The following is a 13767-nucleotide window of genomic DNA, read 5'->3' as shown; positions in this document are numbered from 1 at the left end:
GCAGAAGCCCCGCCCCCTCCCCCCCGGCCGCGCCCCCAAACACGACAAGGCCACGCCCCCCCTCCTCCCGCCGCTGCGCAGCTCCTCCCCCCTCCGTGACCCCCCAAATACAGCCCCTCCCCCACATGCACCCCCTCCCTCTCACAAGCCCGCCCCTTCCCCACACAGGCACCCCCAAAACTACCCCCTCCCCCTCACAACCCCCCCCCCAAACTGCCCCTCCCCCTCAACAATTGCGCCTCCGCCCTCACAAACTCCCCCAACCCCCCCTCCCCCACACAAACACCCCCCCCAACCCGCCCCTCCCCCTCACGACCCCCCAAACTGTCCCTCCCCTTCATAAACCGCCTCCTCTCCCTCACAAAAAACCCCAAATCCCTCACCAAGCCCCCACTCTCCCTCACAAAACTCCCCAAACCCCTCACAACCCCCCCTTTCCCTCACAAAACCCCCCTTTCCCCTCACAAAACCCCCCAAACCCCTCACAAAACCCCCCAAACCCCTCACAGCCCCCCCTTTCCCTCACAAAAACCCCCCCTTTCCCTCACAAAACCCCCCCAAACCCCTCAACAAACCCCCCCCCAAACCCCTCACAAAACCGCCCCCGCCCCCCCATCCCAAACACCCGCCCCTCCCCCTCCATAACTGCCCCCTTTTCCCTCCCGCCCCCCTCGTCTCCCCCGTCCCCCCTCCAGCTCTCCCCCCCTCCCCCTCCCTGACCCTCCCCTCCCCCCGGTACCGGCCCGGCCATGTCGCTCCCGCTCGTGGCGCAGCAACGGCCGCCGCCGGCGCGAGGGCACGGCCGCGAGGGGAGGGGCGGGGCGGGGCCACGCGCCGGAAGCGGAAGGGCCCTCGCGGGAAGGGGAGGGGAAGGAGAAAGAGGGGGGAAGGGAGGGGGTGGGGGTCACGTGAAGCGGCGGCGGCCAATGGGGAAGAAGAAGGGGGGGGCATTGTGGGTCTCGACGACGCGGAGGAGGGGGTGAACACGTGATCTGCGGGGACGCCACCTGACGCCGGCGGGCTCCCCCCCCCCCCCCCCCCCCGGCGCCGCGCGCGCGCAGGCGGTGGCCGGGGTTATGTAAATGAGGCCGGACCACGTGGCGGCGAAGCACCGCCTCCCCCCCCCGCGGGAGTACGCGCCGCGGGAAGGGGCGGGGCTCGGCGAAGCAAGGCGTGGATATGCTAATGAGCTCCCAGCATTCCTATCGGCCCCAATGAGCCTCTGCGGCCCCATAGAGACCCCATAGGCCCACACCCCCCCCCCCCCCCCCCCGCCCTAAACCGCCCTGGCCCTATAGATACCCCCCCAGCCCCCTAGGGACCTGTCAGCCCTATAGAACACCCCTGGCCCTCATAGGGACCCCCCCCGGCCCTATAGACTCCCCCTCAGACCCCATAGGGACCCCTGACCATACAGAGCCCCCCAGGCTCCACCCCCCCCCGGCCCTATAGAGCCTCTACAGCCCCTTAGGGACCCCCCCAGCCCCATACGACCTCCACTCAGACCTCATTAATGACCACTGACCCTATAGAACCCTCCATGGACCATATAGCCCCCTACCCCTATAGATCCTCCCAGGGCCTCCCTAACCCAAGAGCTCCCCCCCCCCCCCCCCCCCAACATGCCCTTCCCCTATAGTACCCTTCTCAGCCCCACAAAGACCTCCCCCAGACTCCATAGGGACTCCCTGACCTTATATAGATCTCCCCCAGCCCCACAGCCAGCCCCCCAGCCCCATAGGGACCTCCTAACCTTAAAGGACCCCCCACACACACACACCCCTATAGGGATCCACAGCCACCTCTCCTTTGACACCCATTTTATTTGGGGAGGGGGACACACAGGGATAGGACACCCAGCCATCCAGGGGAAGGGGGGAATTAGGAAAGGACCCGGGCACCCAGAGGGGGGGACACCCAGGTATCGGGAAGAGACCCAAGCACCCAGGGAGGGTGGGGGGGCTCAGCGGTCGGTGCGGAGGTCGGTGGTGAGGGGGTCGTGCTGGATGGTCTGGTGCAGCATGAGGGCCAGCAGACCCGCCCGGTTCGTCATGGCCGCCCGGACGTTACGCTCCTGCTCGAAGAGCTCGTCCAGCTTGTACCACTGCGGGGACACGGGGACAGCGTTGGGGGGGGGCGTGGGGATACCCCCAAGGACATGGTGGGGGGTGTTGGGGGGCATGGGGACAACCCCAAGGACACGGGGATAGCACTAGGGGACATGGGGACACCCTCGGGGACATGACTGGGGATGCGGGGGTACCACTGGGGACATGGGGACACCTGTGGGAGCATCACCGGGGACATGGGGACACTGTCAGGTACACCGGGACAGCATTAGGGACATCACTGGGGACATGGGGACACCACCAGGGACATCACTGGGGACATGAGGACACTGTCAGGGACACAGGGACACCATCAGGGACATCAATGGGGACATGGGGAGACCCTTGGGGACAGGGGGACAGCCTTGGAGCCACCACCAGGGACATGGGGACACCATCAGGGACATCATTGGGGACATGGGGAGACCACCAGGGTCATCACTGGAGACATGAGGACACCCTTGGGGACAGGGGGACAGCCTTGGAGCCACCACCAGGGACACGGGGACACCATCAGGGACATCACTGGGGACATGGGGAGACCACCAGGGTCATCACTGGGGACATGAGGACACTCTTGGGGACAGGGGGACAGCCTTGGAGCCACCAGCAGGGACACGGGAACACCATCAGGGACATCACTGGTGCCATGGGGACACCCTTGGTGACACAGGGACACGACCAGGGTCATCACTGGGGCCATGGGGACACCCTTGGTGACACAGGGACACCACCAGGGACATCATCGGGAACACAGCAACACCTACAGCAGCATCACTGCCGACACAAGGCCACCACCGGGGACATCGTTTGGGACATGGGGACACCTTTGGGGACATGAGAACCCCCTTGGGGACACGGGGACCCCCAAAGACCCCCGGGCGCAGCACCCACCACGCGGACACGCTCCAGGTCCACCTCGGCACGGCGCAGTTTCTCCCAGCAGTAGTGACGGTGGCACTTGCGCTTGGGGACACGGCAGAAGTCCCCCGTCAGCTCAAAGACGTCCCGCACCAGTGGGCACCCGCACACCTCATCTGCTGGCACCTATTTGGGGAAAGGGGGGTGGGGGGGCACCCGTGGTGGTGGGGGGGGGCACCCATAGCGTCAGCGCCGTGCCTCCACGGCACTTAACGCGCCCGCAGCACCCATGGGTGCGTCCCCCGCCCCCCCGCCAAAACTCCAAGCCCTTCTTTTCTTTCTGGGCCCCTCCCGCCACCATGGCGGGGGGGGGTTGTCCCCCCCAGCACCCATGGGTGCCCCTCACCTTGGGGTCCCGGGAGTGCTCAGGACAGAGCACCTGCAGCCGCTTGCAGTAGGTTTTGCTCTGGGGGTTGTAGACGTCGCAGAAGAGGCGGGTGGCCCTGGGAGTGGGGGGGGGAGGGGAACCCAAGCGTCCGGGGACCGGGGAGGGGGGGACCCAAGCACCCAGGGAACCCCTCCCCCCCCTCCCCGTCCACCCACCCCCACCCCCACCCCCACCCCAATAAGGGACCCAAGTAGCCCACCTCCCCCTCTCAGGCACCCATACACCCCCCCAGCACCCATAAACCTCCCTCCCTCCAGGCACCCATAAACCCATAAACCACCCCCCACACCCCCCCCCAGGCACCCATAAACCCCCTCCCCCACCCAAGGGACCCACCCCTCCCCCACCCTGGGGGGACCCAGGTGTCCAGGGACCCCCCACCCCCACCCAGGGGGGGGAACCCAGGGGTCCGGGTGCCCCCGCTCACCCCTCGATGCGGGTGGGGTACATGGACCCGAAGGAGGTCTGGCTCTCGTACTGCCGGGGGGGGGGGGCATATGTGTGTGAGAGAAGGGGGGGGTCTATAGGGGCCAGGGCCCCTATAGACCCTCAGGGGGGCCCTAGAGAGCTCCCAGAGAGACCCTACAGCCCCTATAGGGCCCCATAGCAGGGGCCCTATGGCTCCTATAGCCCCCCGAAAAGACCCTACAGCCCCCTGAGACCCTACAGCCCCTATAGAGCCCCACAGCAAGGTCCAGGTGGCCCCTATAGCACTCAGAGAGCCCCTACAGAGCCCAAGAACCAGGGTCCTATAGCCCCTATATCCCCCAGAGGAGCCCTATAGAGCCCAAGAGCAGGGCCCTACAGCCCCCTGAGAGGACCTAGACCCCACAGCAAGGTCTGTATGGCCCCTATACCACCCAGGGGAGACCCTATAGCCCCTGTGTAACAAAACCAGGATCCATACAGCCTCTATACCTTCCTGAGAGACTCTATATCCCCAACAGAACCTCACAGCACGTTCCATATGATCTCTACAACTCCCAGAGAAACTCTACATCCCCTATAGAGCCCAAGCACAGAGTCCGTATGGCTCTTACAGCCCCCAGAGGAACCCCTATAGATTCCTGCTCCATGGGCCGTATGGCTCCTATAGCACCCAGGGAGCCCCTATATCCCCTATAGATCCTAAAAACAGAATCCATATGGCCCCTATAGCCCCCAGGAGAACCCCTATATCCCCTACAGATCCCAAGAACAAGAGTCCCTATGCCCCGCCCAGAATCTGGGGGTTCCCATAGGATCCCGCAGGTGCCTACAGGGTCCATAGGTACCTTGGCATAGCATCGCTCCATGTGACGCAGGGCCACCTTGGGGTTGATGGGGTGGCCGCAGGAGACACAGAAGATCTGCAGGTCCGTGTCCTCACTGTCACCCTCGGTGCTCTGCAGGGACAGGGGCACCCAAGTGGCTGAGGGGGGCACCCAAATAGCAGGGGTGGGCACCCAGGGATCCAGGGTGGGCATCCAAATGTCCGGGGTGGGCACCCAAGTGTCTGGGGTGGGCACCAAGGAATCCAGGGTGGGCACCCAGGGATCCGGGGTGGGCATTCAAATGTCTGGGGTGGGCACCGAGGAATCTAGGGTGGGCACCCAGGGATCCAGGGTGGGCATCCAAATGTCCGTGGTAGGCACCCAAGTGTCCGGGGTGGGCACCCAGGGATCCGGGGTGGGCACCCAGGGATCCGGGGTGGGCATCCAAATGTCCGGGCTGGGCATCCAGGGATCCAGGGTGGGCACCCAAGTGTCTGGGGTGGGCACCGAGGAATCCAGGGTGGGCACCCAGGGATCCGGGGTAGGCACCCAAGTGCCCAGGGTGGGGATCCAGGGAGGGCACCGAGGAATCTGGGCTGGGGTGTCACCCACCTCCTCGTCCTCGCGGGGTGGGTGACCCTTGGCGCGGGCGATCAGCCCCTCGAGCTCGTGGAAGCGCCGTTCCATCTCCTGCAGCCGTAGCCGGGCCTGGTGTTGCTCCCGTCGGATCCGCTCCAGCAGCCGCTTCCCATGTTCCTCCGCCACGCAGGGGCTCTGCTGCCACTGCTGGATCCGCTGCGGAAGGATCTCGTAGATGCGGCTGCGGGAATGGGGGGCAGGAAGGTGGGATTAATGGGGGCACCCCCCAGCAGGGATCCCCGCTGCCCCAGGACCTCGGGATCCCCGGGATCTGGTGTGGGATCTGCTCTGGGATCTGCTGCGGCGGGATCTCGTAGATCCAGTTGAGGGGTGGGGGACACACACAGGGCCAGTGGCGGCACCCTGAAGGGGCTGTGCTGCCTGAAGATCCCAGGATCCCTGGAATCTGGTGTGGGATCCACTGTGGCAGGATCCTGACTGTCCAGCTGGGATCCCAAAGAAGATGTGGAGTCACAGCGGGGGGAGGGGGACACACCAGCCCAGGACTCCCAGATCCTGGAGATCCAGTGTGGGATCCACTGGTGCAGGACCTTGCCAGTCCAGCTGGGATCCCAGAGGAAACTGGTGAGGCTCCGCACCGCCCCAAGCTCCCCGGGTTCGACTATGGGATCCGTTGGGATCCAGTGCAGCAGACCGTAGGCTCACCTGGCATCCCTGCGAGGGACACAGGGACGGTGGGGGCACCCCCGGGGTGGGTGTGGGGGTGATCCCAGCCACCCCCAGGATCCGCTGGAATCCACTCTGGGATCCACTCCAGGCAGGATCTCATTGGTCCAGCTGGCATCCAGGGAGGGGGGTACTGGGGGCACCCGGGGGGAGATCCCAGCCACTCCAGGGCCCCGGGATCTGCTGTGGGATCCACTCTGGCAGCTGCTGGGGTTCTGGTCTATACTGGTTGGTCTGTACTGGTTTATGCTGGCCCATACTCGCTTGGCATCCAGCTCAACATCATCGCTCTCTCTCCAGTACGTGGATAACTCGGGACTTGCACTACTCCACTGTACACTGCCTTATACTGGTTTCTACGGATCCATACTGCTTTATACTGGTCTATACTGGTTTTTACCGCTTTCTATTCACTTGGCAGCCATCTTGATGCCACAGGCCTCGCTGCACTATTCGGATAATCAGGGCATCACGCGGGTTTATTACACTCCACACTATTCTGGTTTATACCCGTCTATACTGGTTTATACTGGCTCATACTGGACTCTGCTCCCATGGCAGCCACCTCGATGCCACCACCCTCTCTCCAGCACTTGGATAACCAGGGCATCATACTGGTTTGTTACACTCCATACTAGTCTATGCTAATCTATACTGCTATATATAGTTCTTTACTGGTTTCTACTGGTCTATACTGGTTTGTACTGGTCTATGCTCACTTGGCGGCCAGCTCGATACTGCAGGCCTCCCTGCACTACTTGGATAACCCAGCACTCATACTGGCTTACTGTGGTCCATACCACGCTATACTAGCCTATACCAGTCTCCACCAGTTTATATCAGTTTATACTGGTTTGTACTGCTCTATACTGGTTTCTACTCACTGGGCAGCCACCTTGAAGTCACCGTCCTTGCTGCAGCACTTGGATGACTGGGGCATCATACAGGTCTATTATACCTTATGCTACTCTGTATTGGTCTATACTAGTCTGTACTGGTTTATACTGGTCCGTACTCACTTGGCAGCCAGCTTGACACCGCAGGCCTCGCTGCAGTACTTGGAGGGGGGCCGGGCAGGGCGGGTGCAGCCAGGACCCAGGCATTGGCCCAATCCGGCGGGATCGCGGGCGTCGGGGCGCTCCGGGTGCCGGCTGCGTTCCCGGTGCCGTGGCTTCTGCCGGTGCCGCTTGTACCGCTCCTCTTTCTGACATCACCAGTAAGCACCAGTAAGTACCGGTTCACATTGCTAAGGCCCCAGGGACCACCAGGAGCCCTCCCAATGGCTCCCAGTAGCCTCCAATGGCCCTCCCAGTAATACTTGGCACTTCCCAGTAAGCCCCAGCTTCCACCAGTAAGGCTCTCAGGGATCACCAGGAGCCCACCCAGTAGCCCCCTCCCAGTAAGCCTCAGGTCACACCAATAAGGCCCCAGGGACCACCAAGTGCCCTTCCCAGTAGCCCTTGGGGCCTCCTAGTAACACCTAGTGGCTCCCAGCAACCCCACAGCTCACACCAGTAAGGTTCCTGGGGAGCACCGGGCCCTCCCAAAGGGAGCAACAAGACCCTTCCCAGTAGCTCCCAGTAAGCCCCAGTTCACACTAGTAAGGCCCCAGGGACAACCAAAAGCCCAGACGGAGCTCCCAGAAACCCTCCCAGTAGGTCCTGGTGGCTCTCCCAGTAACCCTCAGGGCCTTCCAGTAACCACCAAAACCCCACCAGTAGCTCCCAGTAGCTCTCCTAGTGACTGCCAGTAATCCCCAGGGCCTCCCAGTAGCTGCCAGTGCCCGCCGGGAGCTCCTAGAACCCCTCCCAGTAACTCCCCCCAGGAGGGACCCAGGCGCCCAGTCCCCACCTTTTTGTCTGATTTCTTCTCCCGCCGCTTGACATGTTTGACCTTGACGGCGCGTTTGCGCAGGACGGGGTCGAGGAAGGGGGCGTCCTCGGGGTCGCTGAGCCACGGCTGTACCGGGAACACGCCAAAAACACACCTCAGTACCACAAAGAATTACCCTGACATGGAAAAACATATCCCAACGTGAAAAAAATGCAGCGACACGAGCTAAAAATACATCTTGGTGTATTAAAAACAGCCTGGTATGCTTAAAGCATGCCTGAACACACAAAAACATGCATCAACACACAAAAACATGTTTAAGACACGCTTCCATGTGCCTGAACACACTTAAAACATGCCTTGGTGTGCCTAAACATGGTTAAAACACACTTTGACTTCTGTAAGTATGCTTGAAACACAAACTCTATGTGCCTGAACATACTTAAGACACGCTTCTGCACACCTAATGTGCTTAAAATGTGGCGTGCCGTGCCCAAGCACGCTTAAAACACACCTTTGTGTGCCTGAACGTACTTAAAACATGCTTCAACATGCCTAAATAGGCTTTGACACACTTAAATGTGCTTAAAACATGCCTCAGTGTGCCTCAACATGCTTAAAATGTGCCCTATGGTAAAAACACACCCCAATATGCTAAAAATATGCCTCAGTATAATCCTGATGCATTAAAATGCACCATAACATGCTAAAAACATGCATTAAAGTACCCTCCCATGCTAAAAACATGCCTCAACACACTCAAGCATGCAGTAGGAAGCATGTCATGGCATGGGGACCCCAAAGTGGCCCATGTTGCAATATGGGGGCCCTATAACACATGCAACAATGTCACGGGAAGACACGCCACGCCATATGTGACCACAGGTGGCATCACGTCAGGACATGGAACATGTCAGGACACAGGTGGAGGAGCATGTGACTGGAGTCAGGGACAGTGACAGGTGGAGATATGCACCATGACACGCATGAACGAGCCGTGATGGGGGGCAGTGGGTAGGGTTTGGAGCAATTTGGTGTCCCCAAGGCAGAATTTTGGGCATTTGGGATCCCCAGGGTGGGTTTGGGGGCGATTTGGGGGAACTTGGGGTCCCCAAAGCAGAATTTTGGGCTTTGGGGGGAAATTTGGGGTCCCCAGAGTGAGTTTTGGGGCAATTTGGAGTCCCCAAGGCCAAATTTGGGGCATTTGTGTGAAATATGGGGTACACAAGGAAGAATTTGGGGCATTTTGGGTGATTCTGGGAGCATTTGGAGTCCCAAAAATAAAGTATGGGTATTTTGGGACAATTTGGGGTCCCTAGCACAAAATTTGAGGCATTTTAGGGCCATTCTGAGAGGATTTGGGGTTGCCAGGGCAAATTATGGGCATTTTGGAGCAAGCCTGGTGGGATTTGGAGTCCCTGGGGTGCATTTTGAGGAGATTCTGGGGGGGATTTGGGGTCCCCAAAACTGAATCTGGAGCACTTGGGGCAATTTTGGAGAAATCTGAGGTCCCTGGGGTGAACACAGGGTCATTTTGAAGCAATTCTGGGGGAATCTGGAGTGCCCAGACCAGAATTTGGGGCATTTGGGGGATCTTCTGGGAGGATTTTGCGTCCCTGGAGCAGAATTTGGAGCATTTGGCTGTGATTTTGGAAGATTTTTGGTGAAATTTAGGGCCTCTGGGGTGCATTTTAGGGCTAGTCCGGTGAGGATTTGGGGTCCCCAGAGCGGAATTTGGGACTTTTTGGGCCACTTGGGAGGCACAGGGGGTTTGGGTGTACTCCAGGGGGTTGGATTTGGGGTTACTCACCAGGCCGTGCTCGTCGAAGGCACCGGCGCAGAGCTCCTGGTAGAGCCGGGGGTCGAGCGGCAGCTCCTCGTCCGAGAGGCTCTCGGGGGGCCCCGCCGCCCCCAGCTGCTCCTTCAGCAGCTCCAGTTCCCCCTCGCGCCCCCGCGCCAGCTGGGGGGGGGTCAGCACCCACCCAGACAGCCGGCACCCCCTGCCGTGGGGCACCCAGACCTGCCCCCCACCCTACTGCAGCGTCCGAGGGACCCATGGACAACCCCCCCCACCCCTCTAGGGCACCCAGCCATTTGGGGGACCCCACGAGAACCCCCCCATTGCAACCGCAGGGGGACCCAGGCATCCAGGAGACCCAGACCACCCCCCCACACACCATTGCAGCCCCTGTGGGGACCCAGACCCCCCACCCACATCAACCCCTAAGGGACCCAAGTGTCTGGGAGAGCCAGGGACAACACCCCCACCCCCCTCAAGGGGACCCAGGCACCCAGGGAAAGACCCCTCCCCCCAATAATGACCTCGGGGGGGAGCTGACATCAACCCCATCCCCACCCTTGGGGGACCCAGGCATCCATGGACCCCCCCCCCCCCCCCTACTACGGACTCAGAGGGGACCCAGGCATCTGGGACCCACCCACAACCTCCCCACCCCCTTCCCAAAGGGACCCACGTATCCAGACCCCCCACTCCCACCCAGAAGAGACCCAGGCGTCCAGGTGACTCACCGAGGTGGGGAAGTATTTGTAGGACTCCTGGAGACGGGGGGGACACACGTCAAGGACATGTTGGGGATGTGCGGACATGTCAGGGACATGTTAGAGACACGTCAGGGACATAGAACACGTGGGGGACACGGCACAGGGTGACATAGGGACACCGGAAACATAAGGGGTATGTGGGGGACTCGGGATGGGGACACAGGGACATGTCAGGAACATGGGACATGTTGGCAACACAGGATGGGGCGTCAGGGACACGGGGACACGTTGGGAACATGTCAGAGATAAAACCAGGGTAACACACTAAGGACATGTTATGTATCAGGAACACAACAGGGTGACGCAAGGACACCGCGGGGAGGCGGGACAAAGTGACATAAGGACACGTCACGGACAAGGGAACACGTTGGGGACATGCCAGTAACAGGTGACAGACACAGAGACATGTCATAGACATGACACAGCGTGAAACAGGGACACAAGAGAAACTGAGACAGAAACGCGTGAGGGATGTGTCAGGGACACAGAAACACACTGAGGACACGTGAGAAGGTGACATGGGGACACATTGGGGACACACTGGGGCCACCCCAACACTGCCCCCACCATGCCACAACCATGCACTCCCCAAAACCACAGCAAAACCCCCACACCCGCTAACAACACACAGAGACCACACGAACATACGAACCACACAGTAAGGCCATGCCAAATACATGGTGGTAACATACTAAGCATGAAGATAACACTAAACATGGACAAAGATCACGCTAACAACATTTCAAGGACATGTTAAGCTGATCCTAAGGACGTACTAATGCACTATGACCTTGCCAAGCACACATTAAGGCCAGAATAACACACCAACACAACATCGCACCACACTAAGGACATGCTAACACCACAGTAACACGCTAAATGCACGACACACTAAAGCCATGCTAACAACATGATAAAGCCACACTAAACATATACTAAGACTGCACTAAAGGTACCCCAACCACATGGTAACAACAAAACACTCAAACCTCATATTAAGAACACACCAAGCACTATCAAGCACAGACTAAAGTCTCACTAAGGCCCCGCCAAGCACATGCTAACAACACACAATGCACGCAATCCCTCATTAAGGTTAGGCCAAACACATGCTAAGCACACGCTTGCACCACACCAAGCACACACTAAAAACATGGTAAGCACACACTAAAGCCATAGTAAGAACACTTCAAGCACACACTAACACCACATAAAACGCTCTCTAACTAACCCCACACTAAAGCCACACCAAACCCACGCTAACAACATGCTAAGGCCATGCCAAAGCCCCATGACTCACTCGGGCACGCAGCTGGCACTGCCGCAAGCGGCACTTCTGGCGGATCTTGTTGGGGCCCCCGAATTTCTTCATGTCACGGCAAAAATCACACTGCCCACAGTCCTCGGGGCGCCGGCACGCCTCGCACTCCCCGCACATGCGTGCCGATCGCTTGATCTGCGGAGAAAGGGGGGACCTGAGTGTCTGGGGTGGGGGGGAGGACCCAGGGGGCCAGCTCCCCACTGACATCATCCCACGCCCCCTCCCAATGCCTCTCCAAACGTCTGGATCCCCTCCCGGATCCCTGGGTCCCTTCCCAGGCCCCTGGGTCCCACCTTGGCAGCCCGTCCTTGCTCCAGCGCCAGCTCCTGGGCCTTGACACTCTCGTGCTCTCGCTCTTTCTCCCGCCATTTTTTGTGCCGATAACGGATTTCCAAGGTGGGGTCCTTCTCTGAAAGGGGGAAGGGGAGGGGTCAGGGGGACGCAGGCATCCAGGACAGACCCCCTCCTCCCACCCCAAGTCTCACCTCTGGTTCTGGGATCTCCCTTGCCAAGCAACCCAGGCTTCCAGGACACCCTCTCAAAAAGGGACCCAGGCATCAGGGACCCCTATTTCCCCCTCCTCAATCCCAACCCAGACACCCCAACCCCCTGCTAAAAGGAGACCCAGGTGTCCAGTCCCCCCAATAAAGGGACCCCGACACCCACCCCTGTCCCCCAAAAGGGGATCCAGGCATCCAGGACTCCCCTAAGAGCCACCCAGGCCCACTATTTCTCTCTCTCTAAATCTCAACACAGGTCCCCCAAACCCTGCCCCCAAGAGGTACCCATGTGTCCAGGAACCCCCAAAAAGGGACCCAAGTATCCTGGCTCCCCTAAAAAGGGACACCACTGTCTGGAGACCCCTCAAAACCAGGACCCAGGCATAAAGGCTCACCCCGGCACTGCAGACAGTACCACTCCCGGATTGCCTTGGCCATCTTCTCGGTGATGTTGATGCAGTCGCCATGGAACCACTCATTGCAGTTATCGCACCCACTGTGGGGAAAGGGAGAGCCTCAGACAAGGGACCGCGGCATACAAGGACGCTCCCATCCTCCACCCTAAGGGACCCAGGTGTCTGGCGGGGGACCCGGGCATCCCAGGAACGGACCCAGGCATCCAGGGAAGCCCCATAAGAAGGGACCCAGGAATGGGGGGGGGGAGAGGGGGAGCCCAGGAGTCTGGACCCCACCACCCTAAATGAACTCAGGTGTCCGGGGAGGGTACCCAGGGATCTAGCAGGGGGACCCAGGCATCCTAGGAAAGGACCCAGGTGTCCACGGTTGGGACATCCAGGTGTCCAGTGGTGGACCCAGGCGTCCCGGGAAAGGACCCAGGCGTCCCGGGAAAGGACCCAGGCGTCCCGCGGGGGGGGGGGGGGGCGAGACCCAGGCGTTCGGCACTCACATCATGAAGCAGTTGATGTCAGGTTTGCGGCACACGCAGTAAACGGGAGCGTTCTCCTCCCCCCCCGGGCCCGCCTCCGCGTCCGAGAACTCGCTGTCCTGTGGAAGGGAGACACACGCACACACACATATATCGGGGCCTCCGGGGGGGGGGGGGGGGGGAAACCCAGGCGTCCAGGGAGGACCCCAGCGCCCGAGACCCCCCCCTCAAGCGACCCAGGAGTCGGGAACGCCCCGAAAGCGACCCAGGGGCCGGGAACCCCCCCTAAAGGGACCCAGGGGTTGGGGAACCCCCTCACCATCGCCCCTTTGTCACGGCCGCTGCCCCCCCGAAGAAAAGATCCGCGACTGGCCTCGCCACAGCCGGAAATGGGGGGGGGGAAATTGTATCCTCTTTCCGCTTCCGGGTGAAGGGTGGGGGGGTGGGGGGGGGGGGAGAAGCGCCGGCGCCCACAGACAATATGGCCGCCGGCCGCAGCGCCCGCCCTTAAAATGGCGGCGTCAGCGCCTGCGCGGGGAGTCGCAAAATGGCGGCGCCCAATGTGAAGATGGGGGGGGGGAGGGGATGCTTAAAATGGCGGCGGCCAGTGGGGGTGGCCATGTTGGGGAGAGGGAAAAAATGTCACCACCCCCATACCCCCCCCTCCCC

General features: G+C 60.7%; 1 protein-coding gene across 4 annotated transcripts; it reads right to left on the bottom strand.

Annotated features, from left to right (window-relative positions):
- Positions 1–1805: 1805 nt before the first annotated feature.
- Positions 1806–13538, bottom strand: CXXC1 (CXXC finger protein 1). 4 transcript variants are annotated; one of them, XM_049793337.1, is made up of 15 exons: positions 13418–13538; positions 13120–13217; positions 12608–12708; positions 12006–12121; positions 11692–11847; positions 10359–10385; positions 9640–9789; positions 7848–7955; positions 7016–7200; positions 5283–5490; positions 4692–4802; positions 3845–3894; positions 3376–3472; positions 3003–3155; positions 1806–2104 (listed from the first exon to the last, which is right to left on the bottom strand). In XM_049793337.1, exons 1-15 carry the CDS (start codon positions 13418–13420, stop codon positions 1964–1966), a joined length of 1704 nt encoding a protein of 567 aa, XP_049649294.1. In that variant the 5' UTR covers positions 13421–13538; the 3' UTR covers positions 1806–1963. The 4 variants fall into 4 exon arrangements, 3 of the variants coding, with proteins under 3 accessions (XP_049649294.1, XP_049649295.1, XP_049649296.1); XM_049793338.1 differs by having other exon boundaries at positions 9640–9675; XR_007504854.1 differs by having other exon boundaries at positions 1968–2104; positions 3376–3435.
- Between the last annotated feature and the right edge of the window lie 229 nt (positions 13539–13767).

Source organism: Accipiter gentilis, chromosome 38 (assembly GCF_929443795.1).
Source record: "Accipiter gentilis chromosome 38, bAccGen1.1, whole genome shotgun sequence".
Lineage (NCBI taxonomy): Eukaryota > Metazoa > Chordata > Aves > Accipitriformes > Accipitridae > Astur > Astur gentilis.
The sequence above is the reverse complement of the archived record's forward strand: the minus strand, read 5'-3'. Positions and strand labels throughout refer to the sequence as shown.

Coding starts and splice junctions, on each gene's coding strand:
- CXXC1 (XM_049793337.1), bottom strand. Junction 3,895..4,691: donor TGGAGCGATGCTATGCCAAG/GTACCTATGGAC, acceptor CCCCCCCGGCAG/TACGAGAGCCAGACCTCCTT. Junction 2,105..3,002: donor ACCTGGAGCGTGTCCGCGTG/GTGGGTGCTGCG, acceptor GTGTCCCCGCAG/TGGTACAAGCTGGACGAGCT.